This window comes from Hipposideros armiger, unplaced genomic scaffold, assembly GCF_001890085.2.
Source record: "Hipposideros armiger isolate ML-2016 unplaced genomic scaffold, ASM189008v1 scaffold_9, whole genome shotgun sequence".
NCBI classification, from domain to species: Eukaryota; Metazoa; Chordata; class Mammalia; order Chiroptera; family Hipposideridae; genus Hipposideros; species Hipposideros armiger.
Window position 1 is genome coordinate 479,289 of NW_017731359.1, and position 26,755 is coordinate 506,043.

At 44.3% G+C, this 26,755-nt stretch overlaps 1 protein-coding gene across 1 annotated transcript in view; it reads right to left on the minus strand.

Moving 5' to 3' along the window:
• Window positions 1-26,755, minus strand: part of HYDIN (HYDIN axonemal central pair apparatus protein) — a 355,182-nt gene that overhangs the window by 109,584 nt on the left and 218,843 nt on the right. Inside the window, exons 24-30 of the mRNA XM_019653707.1 lie at window positions 9,367-9,504; window positions 8,600-8,681; window positions 6,242-6,361; window positions 5,768-5,977; window positions 3,405-3,542; window positions 2,548-2,725; window positions 783-907 (exon numbers count right to left, since the gene is read on the minus strand). Coding sequence (XP_019509252.1) covers window positions 783-907; window positions 2,548-2,725; window positions 3,405-3,542; window positions 5,768-5,977; window positions 6,242-6,361; window positions 8,600-8,681; window positions 9,367-9,504 — 991 coding nt within the window. The remainder of the gene's footprint in view (window positions 1-782; window positions 908-2,547; window positions 2,726-3,404; window positions 3,543-5,767; window positions 5,978-6,241; window positions 6,362-8,599; window positions 8,682-9,366; window positions 9,505-26,755) is intronic.

Below are 26,755 nucleotides of genomic sequence, written 5' to 3' on the forward strand. Positions count from 1 at the left end.
CCTGATCACTCAATACACTTCCCAGGGAAGCTCACCTTTTCCTATGATGACAATGACCATCTGATGAGTCTCACTTCACTTTCTCCATCCTGCCTCTCTCCCTAGGTCCATAGCAATGGTTCCAACTCCCTATTGGATGCCTCCACTTGGATGATGCCCAGAAATCTCACGTGTAATAACAGACCATCTGAACGCATTTCCCTTCCTCCTCTTACCCTAAACCTCCTGAGTTTCCTACCTAAATGCCCCCTCCTTCCTTTGTCATCCAAGCAATTCACTTGGAGGTCACCTCCTCACCCCCACATCCAACTAATCCCTAATCACTGACCAATCCACTTCTATACCCAATTCTCCCTAGTCCTTCCGTCATCATCTTTGTTTACACTACCACCATCTCTCATTGAAAATTACTCCATCAGCTTTTTGAATAACTGATCTCACTACATCTACTCTCATCTTCCCCAAGCCCCTGTCTTCTCAGAGCTCCACAAGGCGCCAGTGGGAGCTTTTTAAGACGCAAAATCAGATTACCCACGGTCCCAGTTGAAACACTTAGTGACTACCTGTTGCCCTCAGGATAAAGTTCAAAACCATTAATAGGTTCACTAGGGGCTGCTTACCTCTTCAGGCTCATCTTGGCTCCCGGATCTCCCCACATCCCTGCTTTAGCTAGACCTTTTTCTCCTTTCTACTTCTTAGAGCTATCATGTCCTTCTTGCCCCTGGCTTTTGCGCACTGTCCTTCTGCCACCTACATTCTGAGCGGAGTGCGGCTAGCCTTACCTCAGAAGACTCATCCTCAGGCATTTCCTCAGTTGTCTCTAAGTGATACAGCATTTCACATTTGTTGGACTCTTTTTCTAGGTTTTGTTTGGCCTGATTGAAGAAGGTCTCATACTTTTCATTTCCTGTGGGGGTTGGAAGGAAAAGAAAATCACGATGGTTAGAAATATATGAATTATGCCCCAAACACAGACTTGTAGCTAAGGGTAAAGAAAATGAGAAGGGAAGCGAATTTTTTGGTATCTCCCCTGCCATGTTTTCTCTGCTTTAGAGGGTAATTTGTGAGTGAGTGGAATTTGTATCAGAGACTTCACTGAGCTTAACGAGACTATGCTTTAAGGAGATACTAGGTGGTTCTCAAAAACTTGATGGCAGCAACATCCTAAATCACTCGTAGGGTGACCCACTGGATCCCAGGCTACTTGGTCCTTTCCCAGTTCTAGCACTGACAGCTACACAACCTGGAAAACCCCTCGTGATGGACAAACCCAGACAGTTGGTCATGTTTATTAAATCTCAATTAACAAAAAGAATATATTTGGGTCAAGTTGCTTTAATTACAACTAAACAAGCTACAATCCCCTGAGTCAGAGAGGGTGGGCAATTGGTAGAGAGATTTGAGACACCCAAGTTCACCAGTAAGCAGTAAAAACTCAAATGCTTGAGGGGCAAGGCAGGCAAAAAATTACAGCACCTGTTAGGACACAGTAGGAAGTGGAGCACAGAAGACCCAACTAATGGTATTCAGATTTAAATTATTTTAAAGCCCTGTACTGGCCGAACCAGGTCTACTGCCTTAAGAGGCCAACTGGGTGCCCAGTTTTCAACCGTGTGGTAACGGCTTTCCTTCCTGACAATTATATGTGGAGTCCGACTAACTTCTGTCTAACTGGAACTCTGGGTGCTAGAGTGTGACATGGTCTTAGATTTACTAATATTTGTGCTCATGTGTTCAGGGAACAGACAATTAGGATTTAATAGGTGATTAACCGTTGAGTTAGTGACTTTGGGGGATGGGGTAGGAGGAAAGGCTGAGGTGTGAGGGCTTAGTCGGAAGCTGTTTAGGGGATGTGGGCTTCAAGGAGCCTGAAGAGGGAATCACAAAGAAGAGCGAGGAGTTCCTCTTGACTTTTCGTCCAGGAAGAAAGACCCAGAGAGATTCTATGTCTAAGAGAGCTGCTGAGCTGAGTTTTGGGATCTTCCAAGGCATAGATATACTCTGGTACAGCAGGATGGCTCTGGAGGCCATATGTTATCAGGAAAGCCTTGGCTAGACATGTGGGCAGACAATTAATAATGGTCTAAATGAGTCTCCAAACTCTGGAATGCCAAAATAAGGGGCAGAGCCTTGGTTGCCTTTCAGTATAGTTTATATTTTGAGAATTGTGCTCCTTGCAGTAAAATCAGCCTTCGTGTTCTCAATGGCCATCTGTGAGTGTGCTGCGGAGAAGGACAACTCAGGGAGAGATTATAGCTGGCAGGAATGTGTGCTGGGAGAAAAGGCCTTGGGAAGTGCAATTTCTTGGTGCCTCTGAGTAATTCAGTAATGGCAAAACTGGCCAGGGGTCTTGATTTGGGACTGTCGTGGCCACATCTTGTCTCACTAAACTCAGGTCGCCCAGTCAATTTCAACTCTTGACTTTTTTTTTTGCTATTGATGAATAACACAGAAGGGAACTACTGAGGACTACCAAGCAAATAATGCGAGTAGCCATCAACCTTCAAACAGGCAAAGCTGAAATTTCCCAGTGGGGAAATATGATACCTTTGAGGTTCCTGGGAAGATCGAGGCAGATGCGGGGAAAGATGCCTTCTCCACTAAGTGTGATATTTTCTGGGTCTAGGTGGGCGATCTGTATCTGGAAGCTCCTTTGAAAGACCCCAGGTACTCCAGGTAAGTAGTAAACCTTCAACACCTGCTTTTTAAGCGAACTGATAAAACCCTACACAGCAGGAAGAACAGAGAGAACTTTAAAATTTACAGTGGACGCCTGCTTCTGGCAGTTTGATGGACTAGATAATCCCAAGGGTCTATTGTGCTAGTTATTCACCATTCACATTCCTCCCGCAAGATTTATTTTCACCATGAGAAAATTCAACAAAAGTTCCTTAAAACTGATAGATTAACATAGGTACAAGAAACTACCTCCTCCATTTTCTTCTAAAGCTACTCTGGCACATTGCAATCCACTGGTGTTTTCACACCTGCTAATGAAAAATTGCTTTTATTTATTGCAGTCAGTGGAGAGGAGGTCCTCAGCTTCAAGAAATTACACGGGGAAATGTGAGGACACAAGCGGAAATAAACTAGTCATATAATCATGGGACAAAAATCCATGGGGTTATATTGTCTTGTGCACTATTGAATCCCTAGTGCCTGAACAGTGCCTAGCTAGTGAAGGACTCAAATGCTTGTTTAATGAATGAGTGAAGTGCTTATTTAGATTTATTTATTTTGCTTCTGAGAATGCTTGCATCTTAATTTTTTTAAAAAATTACACCCATAATCCTGGCAGTGAATGTTTAGTGTAATCTGATGTACCTCTGGAGTGCAGCTCGTTGGTTTGAGTTTGGGCTCCTCTGACCATTATCCATGGCATCACGGGTGGGAAGGCTACTTACCGAGAGAGGCAGGATTAGTGGCACTCCCGGCATAAGGTTGTCTGGTGAAGGCTGGTGGTCAGTCAGAGCCTTGAATTCAAAGCCGACTTTCCCAGTGTTCTTCAGTGTGATTTCATTCTCTGTGACTTGGTGAAACAGCTTGATAGGAGAAGGGGGAGAGGAGTGACTCCTCTGTCATCCCGCCTTTGGGGTGCTGCTACCATCCTGACAAAGGCAGCTGGACAAACACGCCTCACAGACACGTATTTTATTTTTCATGCTGTAGATGCTGCCAACCCTAATCTTAGTATCACAGAAAGGTGCCTAGTGGGGCAGGAGGAGCACTAGGCCCTGGACGTCTGACTCCATCTTAGTTCTTTTAACAATTAATATACTTTAGTTGTGGGGTGAACATCTAACCTCCCTGGACTTCAGTTTCTTCACCACAAAAATTCTTAAAGTAGATTTGCTTTTTAAAAAAAATAAGATTTGAGTTCAGAATTTTCTAGAATGAATTTTTCTATTTATATGTAGAGACATGGGAATAATAGGCCAGATGTGTTCTTTTTCCTGAGATTTTGCTAATATAATTAAGCAGCTCATCAGGTCTAATAACCTGAGGCCACTTCAGGGCTTCTTAGGACAAGGTAGGACAAGGACCAACTGCTTCAAAGCATACACTCTGAGCTGAGCCAGACCCAATTGCCCAGAGGACCCTGGAGATGAGGAATGAGAGAGAATTCTATTTGGTTAACGCAATAAACAAGGCCTCAATAACTGTTAGGTAAATTTGATCTTAGGCACAGCCTTAACCTATTAACACACATGCACACACACACACACACACACACGCAATTCAGTAATTATACCTGCAGTAGCTATATAATGGGGATCTAATCCCCATCAAAATTTGGTACGAGATATGTTATGGTCTCTGAGCACATAACACAAAACCTAATTGGGAACAGAGGATACAGACACACAGAATGAACTGACAATTATTGCAAAGCAAAAATTAGAAGGTATACTATATTATGGCAAAGACTGAACTTAAATCCCAAGAGAATGTAAAGATAAGTGAGGAATGGAGCTGAGCTGGGTCTTATAGTGCATATAGGTTTGGAGTGGGCAGGATCGAGGATGAGTGGGGTAACACAAGAGGAAGGGCTGGGGTGCATTAGGGCCAGTGGGCAAGCCATCTTGGTCACAAATGAATGAACGGGTTGTAATGGGGAATTATGAGAAACGAAGTTTAATGTAAGAAGCATCAGTTAATAGAGGGGCTTAGGGTATTCTCATCCACATGGAGGAATGTGGCTCTGATCCACTGGGTGACAGAGAAAGGGACTCATGATTGAAGGCCTTCTCTGACCCAGGCACAGTATTGACTAGACACTTAAGTAACCACAACCACCTGGTGAGATAGCTACTTATTGCCATTCGCTATTGCCATTACCTATTGTTACCCTATTCCCATTTGATAGATGAGGGATACTGAGGCTTGGAGAAGTTAAGTGATGTGCCCAAGGTTACACAGTTAGTAGGAAGTAAAACCAGGATAACATCCCAGTTCTTCTGACTACAAAACCATGCTCTTTTCTCAGTACTATGCTGCCTTCCCAAATGCTGCTGGGGTTAATTGTCAGGGATTGACGGGATGAAAATGCGATGTGGGGAAAATCTATCTGGCAAGGATGTTTAGATGGGTTAGCAGTGGGAGCTAAGAGTGGGTTGTAATCCCTTGCTTCCATAGGGTCCGTGGATCAGTAGCGTTGGCATCAGCTGGGAGTTTGTCAGAAATGCAGGTTCTCAGGCTCTACCCTGGATCTACTAAATCAAAACCTGCACTTGAACAAGATTCCCGGGTGATTCATATGCACATTACAGTTTGAAAAGAACTGCTGTAATAATTTGGGCATGGCTTGATGAAACCCTGTGGTGTTATAACCACAGTGGCGATGGGAAGGGAAAAACCTACTCAGAGGGGTCCTGCTGGATGAATCAGCAAACCACGGATGCTGTAGGGATGCGGGCAGTGCAGGAGAGAGTGGGGTGGTAGATACCTCGGAGGCCGTAAGCTCAAGAGACTGAGAAGGTAGTAGAGTTAGTGAAAGAATCGGACGGGTTGGAATGAGCTTCTGGACTGAGAAGGGAGATGCAAATTTTAGCGTCTAACATGCTGCATTTCAGGAGACAGTGAGAAAAGCAAGTGGAAATGTCTGGCAAATGGTTGGCAGAGGAAGGATAATCAGGGTTAGGGAGGAAGATGAGGGATCAAGGACGGGGTGATGGTGAGAATATGATGATGGGGGTTCTGAGAGCACAAGGGTGACGACTGATGTTTAGGCAAAAGCAGAACATGTCCTCCTGGTGGTTGGCAATACCTGTAATCCATAGTTAATGTCCTTGTTGTCAAAGGAATAGCTGATCAGGGATGCCTCTCCCCTCAGTGTTATCTCATAGGTGGGCCCTCCTTCCACTTCGCACAGAGCTTTAGCCTGGGCCACGATGTCACAGTGTCCATAGAAGGTGAAAGATATCTGGAGGCTACCGTTTGGCTGCAGCACTCCACAGAGGGGCAAAATATCAAACACCTGCAGAGAGAGTCATTCTATATGAGAGCATCTATGGGGATGACAAGCCTGCAAAAGGTAAGCTAAGGTTCAGTCAATTTACAGATGAATTCCGACTTTAACTGGTTTGACTCCATGAAAGGTGATTAGCCCAGCACCCTGAAAATATAAGATGGTCATGGTGGTAATAGTGCTCTGGCAATATTTAAATTTCTAACTTGGGGCAGGTGCTCAGTAAGATGAGCTGGTGTCAGATGACCTTAGGGCCCACGAGGTGTTACTTACTTCTTCTATCCCAATGGAAAGCATCTCATCCTGTTCAGATAACCACAGGGATTCCTGAATCTCCACCTGGTTCTGGTTTGGATCTATCCTTTCTGTTTCAGCAGAGTTCACTTTTACTCCCTAGAAATTAAAGGTGCAAGGAAAAGCTAGCAAGCATTAATAATGGGTCATCAATATGCTCCTTCCCATCGCTAACAGAAAAGTGAAGTAGGTTGTATATGTTTTTAAAATGCAGGCATTCCTCGTTTTTTTGTGCTTTGCTTCATTGTGCTTTGCGGATATTGCTTGTGTTTTTTTACAAATTGAAGGTAAGACCCTCCAGCAGCAAAAAGATTACAACTCACTGAAGGCTCAGATGATGGTTAACACTTTTTAGCAATAAAGTATTTTTTAATTAAGGCATGCACATTGATGTTTTTAGACATAATGCTACTGCACACTTAGTAGAGTACAGAATAGCATGAAAATAACTTTTATATACACTGGGAAACCAAAAAATTCCTTAATTGCGATATTTGCCTTATTGTGGTGGTTGGGAACCAAACCACAGTATCTCTGACGTATGCCTGTAGTACATTTTTTTCTACAGAGATAATTAGACAAGTGTCAAAAATGTAAGTACAAGGATGTTTACTGCAGCATCATTTATAAAAGCAAAACTCTGGAAGCAAACTAAATGCCTATTAATAGGGTATCACTTTAAATGAAGTGTGTGTGGTACTCTATCCATGAAGGATGATGCAACATATAGTTATGGATTAGAAATGATGTGTGCAACATTTTACTGAGTGATAAAGCAGTTACATTTATGTAAAATTACATATGCCTATGTATGACACCTGAAGGTGTGAGCAGGTATAAAGTCATTCAGAGATTTGCATATGCAAACAGATATATCTGCTAAAGTTTAGTATTTTTCTATGAATGGTAGGAGTTTGAGGATTTTGCTTTCATTTTTCTGTATTCTTGAGTTTTCTATGACAAACATTTATGAAAATAGAAAAAGAAAAGAACATTTAAAAGACAAGTGTTTTATACACACGTGTATTCATTCTAAAAAATTTGTAAAGTAAGAAAGCTTCAAAGAAATACAAATCAACTATGAGATTATATTGTAGATATATGTATATATGTGTGTATATACTGGGGGTGCCAAAAAAGTGTACAAGTGGACACTTTGGTCAAAGTTGCTCAAGCAGTAGTTCGTTGTAATCAGAAGTGTCTGGACACTGATGGTAACCACTTTGAGCACCTCTTATAAATGCAGAAGTCCAATGTGACTTGTATTCATCTTTTGTTATCGGTATATATTGAGTACTACAATTTTAATACAGTTTTCCTTTCTTAAAATGTGTATACATTTTTTTGGCACCCTATGTATATTTATCGTCTGATTTTTCAGTTGACATTGTAACATGAGTGTGACTTTCCCATGTGACTAAATATTCATCACGCGCATCATTTAAAATGCTTTAAAAAAATAGAATATGTAGTTACTTTTACTTAATATATCAGAGATTGCTCCAAATCAGTATATAAAGAACTTTCTCATTTTCTGCAAAAGAATTTCATAGTATTGCCTTGTGCAGAAGTAATTTAGTTTATTCAACCAGTCTTCTATTGGTGGAGTTGTTTCCAATTTTTCTTGCTTTTACCAACAAAGTTGCAGTATACAAGAATAGTTATATGTCTCCATGTAAATGTAAACATGTACCTGGTGAATAATATTCTAGCAGAGGAATTATGCATTTTAAATTTTGATACACTTGCCAAATTGTATGTCACAGAGGCTATGCCAATTCATACTCCTACCTACAAAGTGTTACAATGCTTGCTTACCCCCACTATACCACTCCTGAGACAAACACTCTTTTAAAAGATTGTATATCATCATGAATATATAATAATTTATTTTTCAAGTCTTTTGCTGTTTCTAAAGAGTTGTAACAAACATATTTGTACATAAAACTTTGCATCTCCCATGATTTGCTTAGGTCATCATTCTAGAATTGAAGGATATGAATGTGTAAACCCTCTTGATTTCTTCTTTGTTTTTACAAATTATTGCGGAAAATATTTCTCCTTTCATAGCCTCCATTCAGGGGCTGGGAAGAGATCACCAAGGTTTAGCAGTGACTGGCTTTTCCATTACAGAGAAAATCTGTTTGCTGAGGTGTCTGGGCTCTCACTGAGGTATGGCTCTGAGGGAGTTTGATTGGGAAGTGACCCGGATAAAGGTTTGCAGCCTCATCGCAGCCAAACCCTAGCATTGCACCTGCCATTCTGCTCCTGGCTCTGCCTCTGTTTTACGGAAAGGAATTTCCACTTGCCAACCTGCCCCAGGGAAGGGAAACGTACATCTGAGATGACCAGCATTGGCGCTTGTGCTTTCTTGTGCTCTTTTTCTTCGGAACCCAAATTTTCATCCACAAGGGTAGTCCTGGGAGTTTAAGAAAATGTAGAAAATCACTCATTTGGCAGCCATTACAACAGTCTTCAACCTAAGGGCCCTGTCTTCCTCCCCCCGCTCCCACTGCGCCCCAGAGAACAAGTGGGGCTCTCATTCAAAGTACGCCTTTTCCAAGAAGTCAGCTGCCCCCACACAGTCTAGTGCATCAAACTGGACAATTTTCTGTAGGCCCCAACCCTTCTTTCCGGGTCTACCAAGCCCATGTCCAACTTATAAAAAGTTCTGGGAAGCTCTAGCAACTCCTCAGACAATCTGGATGTGTTCCCAATGCTCAGTGTTAAGTTTTATCATTTATTGGGGCATTTTATTATGAGAGTATCATGTTTGACCAATTGTCATATTCTTTTCTGCTTGCTACCCATGACTTGACTGGCCCTGGCTGCAGACTTTGGGCAAATGGAGAGGACAACATGAGAGGAAGGGCTCAGTCCCCCAGGACTCAGGAGGCTATGACCTCCTGAGAGCAGAAATGACTTTCAGCTCCGTATCCGAGATGCCTAGTCCAGGGCCTAACACACAGAAGGTACTCATTAAGCTGTTGGCTGGTGGTGAGTGGTTGGATGAATACATGAGGGATGAGTCTGAGAATGTATGTCAGTACAGAGAGAAGAATGCTATTAAAAAAAATCCATTCTGGCTTTGCATTTTCACTTACTTAATGAAGTCACTCAGATCAATCTCAGGGGGCTCGACTGCTGGGACTGCTGGCAAGCTGGCAGACACTGGGGTTGCTGCGATGGACTCCGTCTGAGACAGGAGGGCACTGTAGGGCTTCCTTGGCCATGTCGCAAATCTACAGAGGCAAGGGGCAGACACAGTCACATCAGCTGTGCGAAGTCAGTGCCTGGGTGGGCTCTTGGTTTCTAAGGCCAAGTTCTAAATCCCAGACCAGGCAGGCTGAGAAGGGAGTGCCCTACACCCTCCCTTGTTCAAAGCTTAGCTGAGGTTTCACTTTCTCCTACAAGTTTGCTGATCACCCCTTCCCAGTATGGGTCCAGTGTCTCTCCTCTGAGTGCCCACAGCCCCTGGGCTCCCCCTTTCATACTTACTTCTCCCACCCCTGCTGGACTGTGAACTCGCCTGGGGACACTGTATTGACTATGTCATCTATTGGGCTGTTGGAAAAGTTGCGACGTATTTTTTCTATGTTTTCTGTTGCAAAAATACATCATGACTTTTCCGACAACCGAACAGTACAGTGCCTGGAGTGGAGTAGGCGCTCAGGCCCAGCACTCAGGGATCCTGCTCCCAGCAGCCAGAAAGCAGGGCTGGGACTAGGATGAGGCACTCACTCTCTGGTCCTGCACGTGTGGCTCAGCCTTTGCATGACCCTACCTCCTACAGGTTTGCTCTCGGTGCCTCGGCTGCTTCGCCGTGGTCCTGGCTGTGCCAGTTTGTTCTGCTGTCACTCAGGACCTCTGAGCAGAGGGCAGAGGGGGAGATCACTGACTGCACCAGCTGGTGCTGAAGCCCATGTATACAGGTTTCACTGACTGGAAAGGCCTGTGGATGTCACAAAGGCCAAAGTGGTGGGGTCTCCCCCATTTTTCCTGTTCTCTTCTGGGTGCAAGTGGCTTTTAAGGGACTTCTCCTTTCCCCCATCTCAGGCCCTTGATATTAATTTCAACCCAGTTTCACTTATATATTAATTCTGGCCCCATACGCATTTTACCTTTTCTCAACGGCTCAGCAGAAATGTCACCTATTATATGAAGCACCCAACACTGTCTCATCTTGCCATTGGAAAACTTTTTCCTCCCTCTTAAGTTTCACAGCATTTCATCTGCACGTCTCTTAGGATACTATCCACTCTCTATCCCCTACCTGAGTGCCATTTCCTAAACTTGGGGCATTTCTACACCAACTTCATGATTTCTGCCATATTGAGTGTGACCTAATAAATCCATTTTTATTGAGGTATAATTTATATTCACAATGCACTCACTTTAAGCATACAGTTTGATGAGTTTTTGCAAATATATATACCTGTGCAATCACTACCATAGTAATACACAGAACATTTCTATCATCCTAAAAAGTTTTCTTGTAGCTGGCTCCGTAGCGCAATGGATAGCACATTGGACTTCTAAAAAGTTTCCTTGTGCCCCTACCCAGTCCATGCCACCAACCCAGCACCAAACAAACACTCATCTGCTTTATATCACTGTAAATTAGAAATACCTACAGTTTCACACTAACGGCATTATAAATATGCACTCTTTTGCATCTGATTCCTTTCGCTCAGCAGAATGTTTTTAGATTCATGTATATGATTGCAAAGAGCAGTGGTCTGTTCTTCTTTTCATCACTGAGCAATAGTATGGATGACTAGCACGTTTATCCATCATCTCGTTGATGGACACCTCGGCTGTTGCCAGTTTTTAATACTATGAATGAAGTTGCTATAAACAACTCTGTACGTCTTTGTGTGGACATATGTTTTCATTCTTCTTCGGTAAATTCCTAGGAAGGGAACTGCTAGCTTATATAGTATATGTACATTTAACATTATGGGAAACTGCCAAACAGCGTTCCCCAGCGGTTTTATGCCCTTTTAGACTAATCCCCACAGTGTATGAGGGCTCCAGTTGGTCCACATGGCCACCCGCACTTGGTATCCAGTCCTTTTCATTTTAGCCACTGAAATGAGTAGTGATAGCACACTGCAGTGTTCATTAACAGGCTCATTTTAAAGGAAAACTTTATATTGTTACTATAAATTAAAAACCAGTTGTATCTACTGTATTTAGAAAAATCAGTATGATAGAAAAAAATCTATGTGATTATTTTGTTGCCTGGTGAAGCCTCTGAGCTGCGCTCTGCTTGCTCTTTTTAAGAAGCAAGATCAGTCCAGTGAGCTCTTAGAGGGCAGGCAGGCTCCAAGGCGTTCCCTCTTCACAGCCTCTATAGCCCAGGGTTTTATACATAGAGCATGAGCTCAACAGATGCCTGATTAAATGGGTGGATGGATAAATGGATGGATGGATGGATGGATGAGAACAGGTAAGTAGCATGAGGGATAATTTGGCTATTCTGCACCTCCACCTCCACTCTGTCCCCGCCTGTGATGGCCTTGGAGAAGAGTGGAAAAGCTCTTTCCATCTTCTGTGAGCTTCCATTTGGCTTATTCCAGGCCATATGTCTCTAGTTGACACTATCTTAGGTGGCAACCACACTATTCTGAGCATGCTCATGTTGGGCTGGGCGCTGGGAAGCTCATGAAAATGAAGATTCCTGAACCTCATCCTTGGGTAAATTCTGATTCAGCAGGTCTCAGGTAGGTCCCAGGTGTTAGATTTTGAACAGCTTTCCCAGGTGATTCGGAGGTCCAGCCAGGTGTAGGACCTGCCATGGGTAGGAATGGCAGCGTGATGGCCAAGGACTGGAGCTGATAATTAGTATGGGGCTATCACTCAGCCTGGCCAGCTAGGAACAGTGAAAATCTGCAGAGGATGATTTGGGGCATTTATTAAATCACCCCAGGTCAGCAGAAGCGCCGGGGGAGACTTCCAGATCACTGCCCCACAGAATAGCACTCTCTCATCCCACGTTTGCACTGCCCTGGGAAGTTGTGCTCAATAAAATAAAAAAAAAGCACATGGAAATATCTGTAAAGGAAAAACACAAAGCTGTAGAGTGCCTGCAGACCTGAGGAAAAACAACACCTCGGTTGACAAGGATACCTGGACAACGGGGAAGTGAGAGGTCTCTTTGGAAACAGAGAAAGGAGACCAGTAAAGCAGCCCTACTGCTAACAGATGGAGCCACAGGACACAGCGAAACCTTCATCATAATGAAGCCTTCCGCTTATCATTAAGATCGAAAACCTGCTCCAAAAAACTGAAATAGAATGTTGGTAGAGTTTTTGGATCAGATTTCATTTTACCTTCAGGAACAGATGATCACTTTCCTGTTATGCTGATTCAAATGGGATTAGATTCAGTTATTTTTAAAGGAGAGTGCACAGCAAACAAACAAACAAAAATCAATATGGCTCCAATTCCAGAGCTACCCACGTCAGACTCACTGCAAGAGCCAGGAGCGTAATCCTCCCTTTAGCTGTGACAGAACCATGTGAATGTCACACTGTCAATCAGCCACACTGGTTTGGGCTCAGCAGTTTTCTTCATATTTTATTTTCTGTTCTTGGGTAAGTCAGGATCAATACAACCTTTTGTGCTATGCATTTAAAAAAGTCCACCACTCTTATTGCCTGTTCTCCCTTCACTGGAAGCAATGTTGCATCAAAATAAAACCCCAAAGAACATGTTTGTGTTTCAGTTACTATCTCGTGTTGTCATTCAGATGATATTTGGAGATGGAATGGGGTATGTTGGACATCTGCTGAAGTCTGTGCAGTGCCGCCGAGGTCTCAAAGAAGTGGGGGCAGCCTTGTATAGACATGATGACTTCTAATTCATTGATTCATTGGACCTGGATTCTGGGTGTGTCTCCTGCACAGGGTGGAAACAGCCATGGGCTGAATAAAAAGGTCCTACAGGTGTGTTTTGTTTGGCTCACATGATGTGTAATATATATATATTGCAGTTACCACTGTAGCAGATACTGTTGGTACACTGTCTAGATCCCCTTTGCTGGCATGGTACACCCATTCCCTGGGTGCTGTGGGTGTTGGCTACGCCTTTCTCTGGAGCACTGCCCTGGCTTGGTGGAGCTGCCTGGGAGGTTATGTCCTCAGACCTATTAGGCTGTGAGCTGTAGGCAAGGAATGTTTATGAGGGTGAGGGCCACAAGAGCCCAGCCTCCTTGTGTCTGAGTGGGACAAATTCTGATGCAATTCACACGCCAGGGCTCCCCATGGGCTCAGGCAGGAGCGAGACTGCTTCTGAAGTCACACTTCCCCTAGTTTTCCCCTCCACCCTAGAAGCCTCCTAGGTCCTCCATCAACCTCACATTGTTTCTCTTATTCTCTTACAGCTCCTCCTGAGAGCCCTCTTTCAATAAATCACCTGCTCAAGAATCACCATCTCAGGCTATTTCTAGGAAATCCATTGTAGCATCATCGTATGATTCCAAATAAAAAAAGCCGATTCTTGCTTCAAGGGACTCAGAGGCCAGGGGATCAAGAGTCAGAGACATAGGAATGGGTACAATTCAGGGTACAAGTGCTCCAGCAGGAAGATGTGCAGAGGGCACAGTGGTTCAGAACGACGCTGTGGGGCCAGGTGGCCTGGGTTTGAATTCGGACATCCCCACTTACATACCACATGACCCGGTGGTAGTGATAGAACCCTCCTCATCTGATTGTTGTGTTAGCTCATGTAATGAACGCAGCAGGGTTCCCGAGTCATAGCAAATGTCCAATGCACATGGGCTATTCTTGTGCTGGGGTGGGTGGATTAGCACCATTTTTGGAATTCAGATGAGAGAAGAGCCTATTGGAATTTAGATGAGGGAAGAGTCTACTGGACTTCAGAAGAGGGAGAGACCAGCTTTCCCTGGATGTGTGGGGAAGTCTTCCTGAAGGAGAAGATCATCTAACTGCATCTGGAAGGAAGAGTGGTACTTTTTAGGTGAAGAGTAGAAAGTATGTATAGTCTGAGGAAAAAGTATATGTAAAGGAGAAAGGATTGAGAGAAACTGGCTTCTTCTGGGACAAGTGAGAAGTTTGTTGTAGAAGAAGTGTATGTGTACATGCCAAATGGAAGCAAATGATGAGAAGGAGGAGGATGGTGATGATGATGATGATAATGAAGACTACAGAAGCAAAGAGTTGATAGTCAGTGATGGCCAGCAACGGAGGCAGCCATGACAGGAAGTGGGGCAGCAGCTACGGGGATAGCCACTTTATTTTCACTGTTCTCATACACCTCTTCCTCCTGGCATTGGGCAGAGGAGGTTTCAAAGCACAAACGGCAAATGTCGGGGGAACAAAGGTGACCAAGGGTTCTGATTGTGGTGGCCCCCACTGTTATCTCCACTATTTTCTTTTTTGCATCCCTTCTGTCTAGCTAGCTACTCAGCCTTGCTCACAGACAGGCTGGGGAGGTGGTAGTGGGAAGAGGGTGTTGGGCTGTGGTCTCTCAGGACGAGAACCTCAGCCCAGGACCATGGTCCTGTCATCCCACCTCCTGATATGCACTGGAATTTCCCACTGCATCTCCATTTCCACCTTCTTGACGAAGGTTGCCATTATCTTTTGTCTAGATTTCTAACACTGTTTTCTATGTGGGCTTCCTGATTTCTACTTTTGTTCAAATGATATAAAACAGAAAGCATCCCATTGGGTCATGCTTTCCATCACTGTTTCCAATATGGTCCAGAGTTTTGGTCATTCTAGGATTGTCCCCTTCCAATCCATGCTACCTTCTGCAGCCCAAGTGAAACTTCTGATCATTTTACTTCCCCATTTTATACCTTTTAGAAGACTCTCCATTTTCCTGAGGATAAAGCAGACTCCTTAGTGAAGCTTGAGAGGCCCTTCATGGTTAAGCACCGCCCCTCACCCCTGCCATTTGATATCAAAATGAGAAAATGACCCACAGCAGCCACTGGTGTCCTATCAATGCTCTTAGCATGGCTCAGAGGTCCAGTTCGAGGTTTCAACAATTCAAGGGTATGAATGTGTGCTATTCAGCATAACTGATTTCTTTGTTGAGATATTTTCTCCTACAGCTATGTATCATATTTCCACTGCTTTTAATGTATAATCCACAGGCCATTAAGCAAACCCCTCATCTTTACTTGTTAGATCTTACCGGGTGTCTTTTTACACTCCCCTTCTTCCTCTCAGCTATCTCACTTCTGCTTCTCTCATTTTCTTAAGCCCCTCCCTCTCTCCCTCATTCCCTCTTTTCTTTCCTCTGACTACACATCACAATCCTGCTCCTGATTAGATAGGCCTCTGATTCCTGCTGCTAAAAGGAGCAGATTATAATCATCACTTTAAATCATGTCAAAAGTGGGCAAATTCCTGAGCCTCTCTGGGCATAAACACAAAGTCCCAGCTGAATTTCCATATTTATTGCCTGGCTTTGTGGTCTTACACTTGCTGCTCCTCCCACAATGGGAAGCAAACGACAGATGGAAACAGATGGGGCTGGCTCAGTGCCTCCCTACCAGCGCTCTCGCTCTGCCACGTGAGAAGGGCAAGCGAGCTGCAGAGATGTGCCCCTGATGGACAGCAGCCCGCCTCAGCCTCTGACTTGATTAGGCCCAGAACACTTCCTACTGGCCACTGTGTGAAGGTGGAAGTTGGTGGGACATAATTGAGCAGTCGAAACTCAAGTTACTCAGACCTTTTATTTTTACCTGTAGTTTTAAAGGTTTTCAAAAGGAGTTGCAATGGGAGCTTCTAGAACAGCACGTCTCATTGCAACGGTCCATCGGAATCACCTGCGGAACTTTAAGAACAACTCAGGCCTGCCTCCCAACTGAAGAGTTCTGATTTACTTGATAGTAAAGTGCTCCCAGTATGATTCTGATGTTCATTCAAGCTGAGAATCACGGGTTTAGAAGATGATGGCACAAAGAAGGGTGATAAAATGAGAGCCCTACTATGGTATGAATGTGTGTGTCCCCCAAATATTCTATGTTGAGATCCTAAGCCGTAATGTGACTAAGTCATGAGGGCTCATGACTGGGATCAATGCCCTTATAAAAGAGACCCCAGAAAGCTAGCTGGTCCCTTTTGCCATGTGATCCACAGTAAAAAGATGCCATCTATGAACCAGGAAGTGGGCCCTCAAGATACCGAATCTGTCTGCACCATGATCTTTGACTTCCCAGCCTCCAGAACACTAAAAAGTGTTGTTTATAAGCCACCCAAGTCACTGCTATTTTGTTATAGCAGCCTGAACAGATTAAGACAGGCCCTAATTGAGTAACTGCAGCCAACACTTATCACTCACTCTCTGCCAGGTATTACAGTAAGCACTTAATAAGAACTGCCTAATTCAATCTTCACAACAGCTACACAACAAAGTTAGCTTGGCTCCAAAGCTCACACGCTTAGCAACTTTACTGGACAGTCTACCTGATTAACAGGTGAGGGCTTCTTCTTGGTTACTTTATGCCATGCCATGCTCATGGCAGTGAATCACAAAATAGGTTTCTTCGTTTTAAAAGTAACTGGAATCCAAGACATTACGGAGCTACAATGTATATTCTAGAACTTTCTTTGGAAGAAGAGGGACCCATCCTGATTATATCTTGATAAGGAAAAGCAAGACACACTTGACCCTGCCCTTGAGTGACTTCCCACAAAGATTTTGCTGTGAGGTGAGTTCTGGAGGAATGTGCCCAGAATCTATGGTGAAGCTCTCCAGAGGGATTTCTGTGAGAAATGGCCACTTCTATGAAAACTCCAGAAGGTGTCCCCACTGCTGCACGCTCTGAGAGAGGCTGCCAAACCTGGAGGCTGTGAAATCTCCCTTATAATCAGCTTTGAAGCTCTTTAGAAATATTTTTAACACAGGACAGTTTTTAAAGTCAATTTCTTTTAATGTCTGGTCTTCAGTAGATATAGCTAGCCTTGGGGGATTTTAATTAATAGGAACACATGCATACATCAAATGCACTCTTTTAAAGAATCAGATCAGGAAATGAACCAAGCAGACATACCGCTAACTTGGGTTCAGTTATATACACTGATACTTTCCACTGATTTCTTTAAAAGCCAGTTTAGCTCACGCTGAATACCTAAAAGGCTGATGCCCTCCAATAAGACTGGAGACATTGGGAAGACACCTTAAAAAGAATGAATCTATAATAAAGTAACTAGAGTTCTTCTATAATAACATAAAATGCCATACAAAAAGTTTCGTAACACTTAAAATTGAAATGAAAAACAGCCCAACTCATTTCTCTGTGGAGTAAGGGATATGGTGTCTCAGGAGAGTGGAGTAAACTGAACTGCCAATAGAAGCAGACTACATGACCCATAATGAGGCGATCGCTTTTAAGTTAAATATGAAGAGTGAAAGGTGTCCCTCTGCTTGGCCTGAGTCACTTGCAGGCCCACTACAAAGGCAGGAACTTGTTGCTGGAAGCTCAGGCTTAAGAGATGGCTTATAGTCCCCCCATTAGTCCCAGAGAGTAATCTGATCCCCTGACCAGATCACTTAGCTGACCCATCACAGCAGGGGATTCTAGATAGATGGGCTACTGGAGGCCTGGGTGATGGAGGCCTAGGAGGCTTCTAGGGGCCTCAGCATGGAGTATAGGCAGGTCTGCTGGAGGTTGACCTCACACTGTTCTCTTTCACAAGGTGCTTCGAATTTACTAATAATGCCGTATTTATAATGGGGGTGATGCCACATGGATGTCCATGTCATTATTATTCTTAAACTATATACACATTATATACGCTTTTGCATATGTGATGTAATTTCACAATGAAAAGATAGTGGATGTCAAGGAACTTGTGGGGTAATTAAATCACTTCTGGTCTTCCAGACATTTCAGCTAAGTGAGGGCGCCAAAAGCCAGCAGGGTTGGGGAGTGAACAGGGGACATTAGTGTACTGTTTTCTTATGTTGCCTTGCACAGGGTTGGTGCTTAAAGCAACAAGAGGACTAAGAGAAGGGCTTTCTGAGATGTGGAGCCCTTGCGCTGAGGGCAAAGCTACAGAGAGCTTAGAGATATCAAGAGTGAGAGTCGATTACTAACAGAGGAGCACAGACAGAAAGTTTGGCCTTGAAAAGCAACAGACGTCAGAGGGAAGGAAAATGAGATGATGGAAGTGTAGCCTGAAGAAACGTAATCTCTGGTGTGGGCGAGGAGAAACCAGGGGGAAGAAGAAAGACAGCCAGCAGAGTGTGGTGGGAATCCGGAGGGAGGTGTGCTGGGTAAGGAGATGGCTGGGAGAGCTAAAGCAAAGATCGGCCCAGGAAACACTTCTGAGGGAAAACTGGTGGGATGTACTGATCAGCTGGGTATTGAGGAGAGAAGGTGAACCGAGGAAAGATGACTCAAAACCAGACAGACTAGAAAGTTGGGCGTGACCTTGGGAATGTTCACGATCAACTTTACCAGTGAAGGACAAATTGCTTTCCAAAGTGACTGTATCAGTTTACACTTTCATTGACAATGTTTGAACTTCTTTCTTCCACATCCTCAGCCACACTTGGTTAGTCGTATTTAATGTAGTGGTGTCTAGCTCTTGTTTTAATTTCCATTTTCAAGATTACTAATGAGGTGGAGTATCTTTCCATATCTTTATCGGCCATTCGTATTTCCTCTTCTATGAAATAACTGCCCATTTTCTCCCGTTTTTAAGTTGAATAAAGTTTTTTTTTTTGAAGGCATATTTTATATACTATGACAAAACTTGAAGGCAATATGTATGCCAAAACCTTCTTTCAGTTTGTGTCTTGTCTTCTAATTTTTTATGGTGTCTGTTGATGAATAAAAGTTCTCAAATTTAATGTAGAAATTATGAATAGTTTTCTTAAGGTTCTGTACTTTTTGTATCTTGCTTAAGAAATTCTTTTTCACAAATCATCAAGCATTGTGCTACATTTTCTTGAAATAAAAAGAAAAGACACTTGACTCACATTTATTTTAACCCATACGGAATTAAGTTTTGGTAGGGCTTGAGTTTGGGGATCCATTTTTGCTTTTTTTCTCTATAGATTACTAACTACCCCTGGATCATTTACTGAATAGGCCATCCCTTCTCCTTTGTTTTACAATTTCAACTCTGTTATGTTTCCATATAGGTATGGGTCTGTTTCTGGACTTTGTTTTGTTTATTTAGACTATTTGCCTATCTGGGCACCAATATCACACTTCTAACATTATTATATGTTTATGATAAGGTGATATCTGGTAGAGAAAGGCCTCTCAGTTTGGAGCAGTTGCCAGTCTCATCCCTTTGCTCTTCCACATAAACCTAAGGATCAACCTGTTGGGATTTTGATTGGAATTGCATTGAAGCTATAGGTCATTTTGGGGAGAAATGACATCTTTACCAAATTGAGTTTTAATTCTAAGAACACTGTGTCTCGCCATTTATCTAGGTCTTCTTTAATGACTTTTAATACATGGGACTCAAGGCCATAAGGCTATAATGTGTCTTGAGGAGCGAAGGTTCTATGACAGAAATTTATAAATCTGTGTTAAAAAAATATATAAACACATCCCTGAAATTCTGTTTACTAGAAATTATTTATATTGTTAACCTGGTGCCCTACAGCACCTTTCTGCTCACTATACCTTCTGCGAAAGGAGCCCAATTAATTTTCTATATTGATTCTTCTCTATGGGGGGAGGGATGTCAAATATCCACGGAGCTTTGTTATCATCTTTTCCAGTCACAGACCCAATTTCTCTTCCTACTACCAAACCTGGAGTGTTCCCCTCCTCACTTATCAACACTATCATCTACCTAGTTCCTTGAACTGAAAATCTAGGCACAAAGCCTGATGCATCCTTTTCCTACTCCCCACATTCAGCCCATCAGCAAGTCCTATTCTTTCTTCCTCTAAAGTATGAGGTGTGATCACAAAATACAGTGAATGTTTAAATAAAAAAATTTATTACAGTAAAAGATACACTGCTATTAATTCCCCTCAAAATACCCTCCTTTGCTTTGAACACATTTATCCCATCGTTCTTGCCACTTTCTGAAGCAGTTCTGGAAGTCCTCTTTTGTGAGTGTCTTTACTTCTTCCTATGTCATGACAATGCTCCATTACACACATCGCTTCTGGTACAGCAATTTCTGTCAAATGAATACGTTACAGTGTGTCCTCATTCACCTTATTCACTGGACCTGGTACTGTGCAACTTCTGGCTCTTCCCTAAAGTCAAAATGACCATGAAAGGTAAGCATTTTCAATCCATTCAGGACATCGAGGCAGCCACAACAGTGCACACAACTAGACACTCATGAAAGAGGACTTCCAGAACTGTTGTAGAAAGTGGCAAGAACAATGGGATAAGTGTGTTCAAAGCAAGGGGGATTAATGGCAATGTGTCTTTTACTGTAATACATTTGTATTTAAACATTCACTGTATTGTTTGATCACATCTCATACCTCCCACCCGGCTGTAGACCATGGCAATTTTCATAAGTTACCATGGTCCTTGACGGTCCAGAATCTTGTACGCTTAGCTTGTTTTCAGCATTTTACTTGTCAATTTCTCCTTCCCATTCCTTCTGCTGAAGCAAGCCCAACAGATATTCCAACTTACTTGTTGTCAAGCTCTGCAGTTACTTCTTGCTCAGACCAACCTGATTCTTAAAGAGGCTGACATGATTTTCTTTGAACATTAAAAAATTCAAAACAAAAGGTTTTGAAGTGAGGTTCTGCAGTGGTTCTCTGGTTAGCATGGTGGTCACCCACTGGGAAGTACAAAAAGGAAGAGCCCTAGCTTTTGAAGTGCAGTGAGGTAGCGGGGCCCTGCAAGCTCTTCTCAGCAGGCACATGTTTTGCACATACGTGTTCTCTCAGGGCCTTTGATGGTGAGTGCGCATGAGAACGCACAAGAACGAACTGGGCCAGTACTGAAACCACCGCCATCACCACCACTGCTAGTTTATCGATTTGCATGGACAAGGATGGGTCTCATTTATCCTTGCAGTTCTACAGCACCTAGTACAACATTTGGATAGAGCATTCATAAAAGGTTCATAGAAATGAAATAAAGATATCTAGTAATAAAATATAATGTACAGAAAAGTGTGTTTTGCTATGTCAGTAGAAGACAGTGTCCAAGGCCAAGGGCTGTCGAGTCAGTCAGTGTAGACAAGGGCTCCTGATCCATTGTGTGGGCTCAGGCACCTGGAGCCCCAGTTTCGAGGGTAGATATATTAATATTGACTTTCCAGGGTTGTTGTGTGACATGAGCTAAGACACATACTGGGATATGAACTGAGCCTGGCCCATGACAGGCATACAATTGTAGTTATTACTACTGGTCACAATGACAGACTAGTTCTCTCATGCTCCTAAATGATCTCTTTATTGAAGTCTTGGCCTTACACAGCTGTCTACAGGAAATATTTCCTACTTGAGACATATTTGCTCCGGAAAGCTACTCAAAGAGGTTTTTCCCTTAGTAAAGATGTGAATTTATTCACACTGTGTGGGTGGACTGACTCTGAAATCTTCAAAGATAGGGGCATTATCCTTCATATGCAAGATCAAAAGCTGCAGAACCAGGAATGTGAAGGTGCCTATGAAACTGGTGCTCTGGGCTCACGGGCGATGGGGTGGCAGTGTTGGGAATGGGCAGAAAGGTCTCATCATGAGTTGCTTGTTCCATAGTATCTGAGGGGTACATCAGATTATCATGTCTCTGGAGCACTGGTAAGGAGTCTTGTCCCTCAAATGCTCCTCCAGGCAGCTGGCATCTAAGTTCATGGTTAGATGTCCACCTCTTTGGCTTGGGACTAACACGGAAAACGCAATGAGCCTTCTCAGTCATTGTGGTGGGCACCTTTGCTTTTTGCTGCCCAGCATCCATCCTCCCTTTCTCTGCTCCAGTGCCTTCCATTTCCCTCTGGGAACTAGCCTGTCTCTAACTTCCAGCCTGGTCAGGGGTAGCACTGGGTTCCCCAGGCCGTAGTTCAGGGATGGACTCAGGAATCGAGCAGAGCTAGTGAGATGCAACAAAACATTTTCCAGGGCTGACTTCAGGGAAAGAGCCTCTTCCTCATCCTGTGTGCTTGAGCCTGGCATATGAAGAGCTGGAGCTGCTGGAGCTGCTGAGTCATCCTGCAACCAGGTGTGCAGAACCTGACTGAGAATGGAGCCAACATAGCAGAGGGCAGAGCCAAGAGATGGTGGGGGAGACGTGAGGTGCAGGTGACATTGCCTGAGCCCTGGAGCAAGCTGTGCCTGAGGCCTAGCCTTAGACACTTTCAGTGAAACAACAAATTCTATTTTTTAAAGTTAGTTTGAGCCAGGTTTGCTATCACTTACAACTGAAAAATGCCTTATGTCATGATATAGTCATTAATAGTGGATCCATTTTTCAAAGCTAATTTGAACTGGCAGAGAGTAAAGAGAGAGTGAGAACTTGCTGGTAGATGGCAGGGGGTGGGGTAACGGGGGCGGGAGGGGATCTGGTAGGTTGAATGCTGGACATCCTCAGGATGTCCACGCCTGAAATCCCTGGTACCTGTGAATGCTACCTTATATAGCAAAAGGCTCTTTGTAGATGTGAACAGGTTAGGGATCTTGAGATGGGGGTAATCACAAGTGTCCTTATAAGAGGGAGAAAGAGGGTGACTCCACAGAATAGAAAAGGGGGTGTGATAACCTCAGTAAAGAGAAAGAGACTGAAGATGCTGTGCTGTGGACTTTGAGGATGGAGGAAGGGGTCATGAGCCAAAGAATGTGAGGAATACGGCCCTGGAAGTTGGGAAAGGCAAGGAAAGGCTTTTCCCTAGAGCCCCTGGAGGGAACGGAGCGGGGTGTGGCCCTGTTGACACCTTGGTTTTGGCCCAGTGAAGCTGATTCAGACTTTAAGCCTCCAGAACAGGAAGAGGATACATTTCTGCACCACCCAGCTTATGGTGATTTGTTACAGCAGCAATAGGAAATTAATATGGGGGAGGGGCATGGGCCGCATTCGCAACTGGATTCATTCTTTGGACTGTGAAATTGGCATTCTGGTTCAGACACAAGTAGGGGAAGAGTTAGGGAAGACAGGGGGCGGGAGGGGCATAAGAGCTTGAGTCGGCATTTTGCCCAAGGCAAACTGTGGCCACCTCTTTTGACCCCTTTTGCTCCCTCATCAGAGCTGTTTTCCCTCTAGCCCCAGGGCTCCATGTTTGCTTTCATTTCTGATCCAAACTGCTCTGGGAGGTAGAAAAGAAAAAAACAGAAGTGTAGAGGCTTAAAGGGTTCTGGGAGGTGTGGGGCCTCTGGGGAAGTGAGAGATATTTATGGGAGGGACCAAAGCTTAGGCCAGCAAGAGGTACCTGCGCCCCTCAGACCCTGTGAGGCCTCCTGATGTCCTGAAATGGCTTCAGGCTGATTTCAGGAGAAAATGTCTCAAAGCCACCTCTGGGATGCTGCTTCGGAAACATGGCCCAGGATTAACATTATACAGGTGCCAATCTACTCAATTTCTTCCATAAAGGAATGGCCATAACAGCTGGCATCTACTGAGCATGTATTATGTGGCAGGCACAGTTCCAAGAGCTCTGCAGGTAGGGGCTAGTTCAATCCTCACCACATCTGTATGTAGGAGGCACCATTATCATGCCCCTCATTTAAGATGAGAACGCCGAAGCTCAGGGCTGCTTAGCTACCTGCCAAGGTCACATGGGGCAGGCAGCCAAGCGCCAGTCTTCCTCAGAGGCCAGGCTCATCACCTGTACACTGCACAGCCTAGGATAGCTGGGGGCAAGGATACCCAGGGCCTGCCCCACGGGATTCAGTAAAGCTATTTTTGTTTTGAAAGAAAAATAAATAACCATGTGTCCCCCTAAATATCTATATTTTCTTGACTGGACCCTTGGGCAAAGCAAGGGCCTGCCCCTGATCATGGGTCTGGGCTTGGCTGGCTGCAGGGAGGCGTGTGGGGAGGACAGGGGGGGCCCTCCAGGCCCGGCCCTTCTGAGCCACGCACAGGCCATCACCTGCTAAGGCCTGGCTTCAGTTTTGATGAATGCGGCTTGGTACAGAAAAAGGATTTTCTACCCCTGGTCAAAAGGAAAAGGGGTCTGGGTCCATCATTTAGGTGTCTAAGGACCCTACAGCTCTAACACTTTAGGATCCTGAGGGCCACGTCACTTAGCAGCACTCGGTACGAAGGAATGAAGGAGAGGAAGGCATCCTAAGGGAATCTGAAAGCCACCAATGCCAGATTTTCTTTCGTATCTCAGAAACAGAGGCACTTTACAGACATCTCTCAATTAGTCCTCACAACAACTCTTCTAGCTTTCTACATTATCTCCATTTTACAGCTGAGGAAACCCAGGCCCAGGGATAGGCCAGGAGGACACATGGCCAGAAGGGCAGAGCCCAGATTCTAACCAGCAATGTCCAACCACTGCCCAGGACCTCAGCTACCACTAATATTATCACATCTTAGAAAAGTTCCACTTTCAAGGCAACAGAAATTGAGAGATGATGAAGAGACAGATGGAAGCATCCAGAAAATGAGGTTTCCTCCACCCCCTCTTCCACCCCTGTCTTCTAATCACCATATTGAACGACTGAAGCTCATCACAGAAAAATCAATGTGAGAACAACACATTGCTGCAGGGCAGGGCTCCCTTGGGTCCTCATATTCCATTTACTTATAATCTGACTTGGAAATGAAAAGGCAAAGCTGTCCTTGGGGGCTGCTCGGCTCACGGGCTTTAAGTCCTAGCCTCGCCTCAGCTTTGCGACTCTGAGCCCGGGCAGGGACGCCAGCTGAGTCAGCATCTGCCTGGCTCTCTCTGGCCTCTTGGAAGTAAAGGCTGGTTCAAGTGTGGGCTTCCTCGTGTTCCTCTTTCACACAGGTGCCGTGAAGCACCATGTTCTCACTGAGCTGAGCAGTCAGGCCAAAGAGACAGACCCAAGAAAGGGCATATTCCTGTGTGTTGGCTATGCCCGCCCGCATGCATACTCAGCCCTGATATTTCACCCCAGCTTCCTCACTACATGTGTGTGTGTGAGCGGCGCAGGCTGTCGTTCACCACAGTCTTGAGCCCTGACATGCACATGAACTCACATGGACGAGCATGTTTCTGAACCAATAGCTGGCTTTTCCTCTTATGGAGGGCTTATTTAGCATGCTTGTACAATTTTACTTCTTTTTTTGTCTTATATGTGATATGAGCGCCAACTTGGGAAGACATATACTCAAACAAGCGAGATACTTTAAATGTATGAGTCAGAATTGCCTACAAAATCACGCACATGTCCACACACACTCCCTGCCACAAACGCATGCACACACACACAGCAGATGTATGGGTGTCGTGACAGGAAGGAATGTTGAGTGTCTAGGTATCCTCATACCCTGCCTAATAAAAGTAAAAGAAAAGCCTCTTTTACCCTTTTGTTTCTTTTACTAACTGTAAGGCTTAGAAGAATTCTAATTGGAAAAAAAGGTTAATGTTGATATATCTGATAAAAGTGACCTTTAGCCAACGAGTGCTTTATATTTTTCTGAAGGCCGGACCAGAGAGAGCCTATCTAAAAGGAAGTGGCTTTTCTTCTTTTTGCTATTCAAGGTGACATTTATGCCTTGAACCTTTCCATTTGGCAGGTGCCAAGAAGCTGACAGAAAAGAATCTTAAACCAGTTATGAAACGATTCTCCTCTCAGTGCAAATAGTAGTGGGAGCAGGGGCAGCAGCTGATTCATTAAAAAGTACCCTCTGAGGACCGACTGTGCTAACGATTGTGCTGGGCTCTGGGATCCAGAGGCAACAGGACAGACGTGTTCCCTGGCTCCATGGGTATTAAAAGCCAGCTGTGAGGTTGGATATTGAGCCATTATTACAAATGTAATGTGTCACCAAGGAGATGGTCTCCCAGCACCTATGACGGGCTCTGGTCTAGGCAAGGGCCTCAGAGAAGGCTTCCCTGGGGCAGGATGTTTAAGCTGAGACTTGATGGGGGAGCGGGGGCTAGCTAGGTGAGGAGTGGGGAACAGCGCCCAGCAGGGGTAGAGCAGTCAGATAGGCACAGCGCTGGACAGGAAAAGAGGCCAGCGTAAACAAAGAAGTGAGAAGAAACCAGAGAGAAACATGCTGAGCCTTGCAGAACACAGTAGGTATTTTGTACTTTATCCCCAAGAAGCATGGGTGTCATTAAAGGCTGAAAGAAAGGACAGTGCCTGCTCATCGCGTGGTACTGAGTGGATGATGGACTGTGGCACGTGAACCGAAGCGGAGTGCCCAGTTCAGGGCTGTTGCATGGTCCAGGCAAGGGGCAATGGTGACTGAACTAGGGTAACAACTGTGGAAATGAGAATATGAGGTTTTTAGAAGGTGGAATAGGTAGAACTTGGTGATGGATTTGATTAAGTGGGTGGGGTCAGGGAGAGGAAGGAGTCTGGATGCCTCCTAGGACAGTGATGTCATTTACTGAGATGGGGGGTCCTAGAGGAGAAGCAAGGAGGGAATGG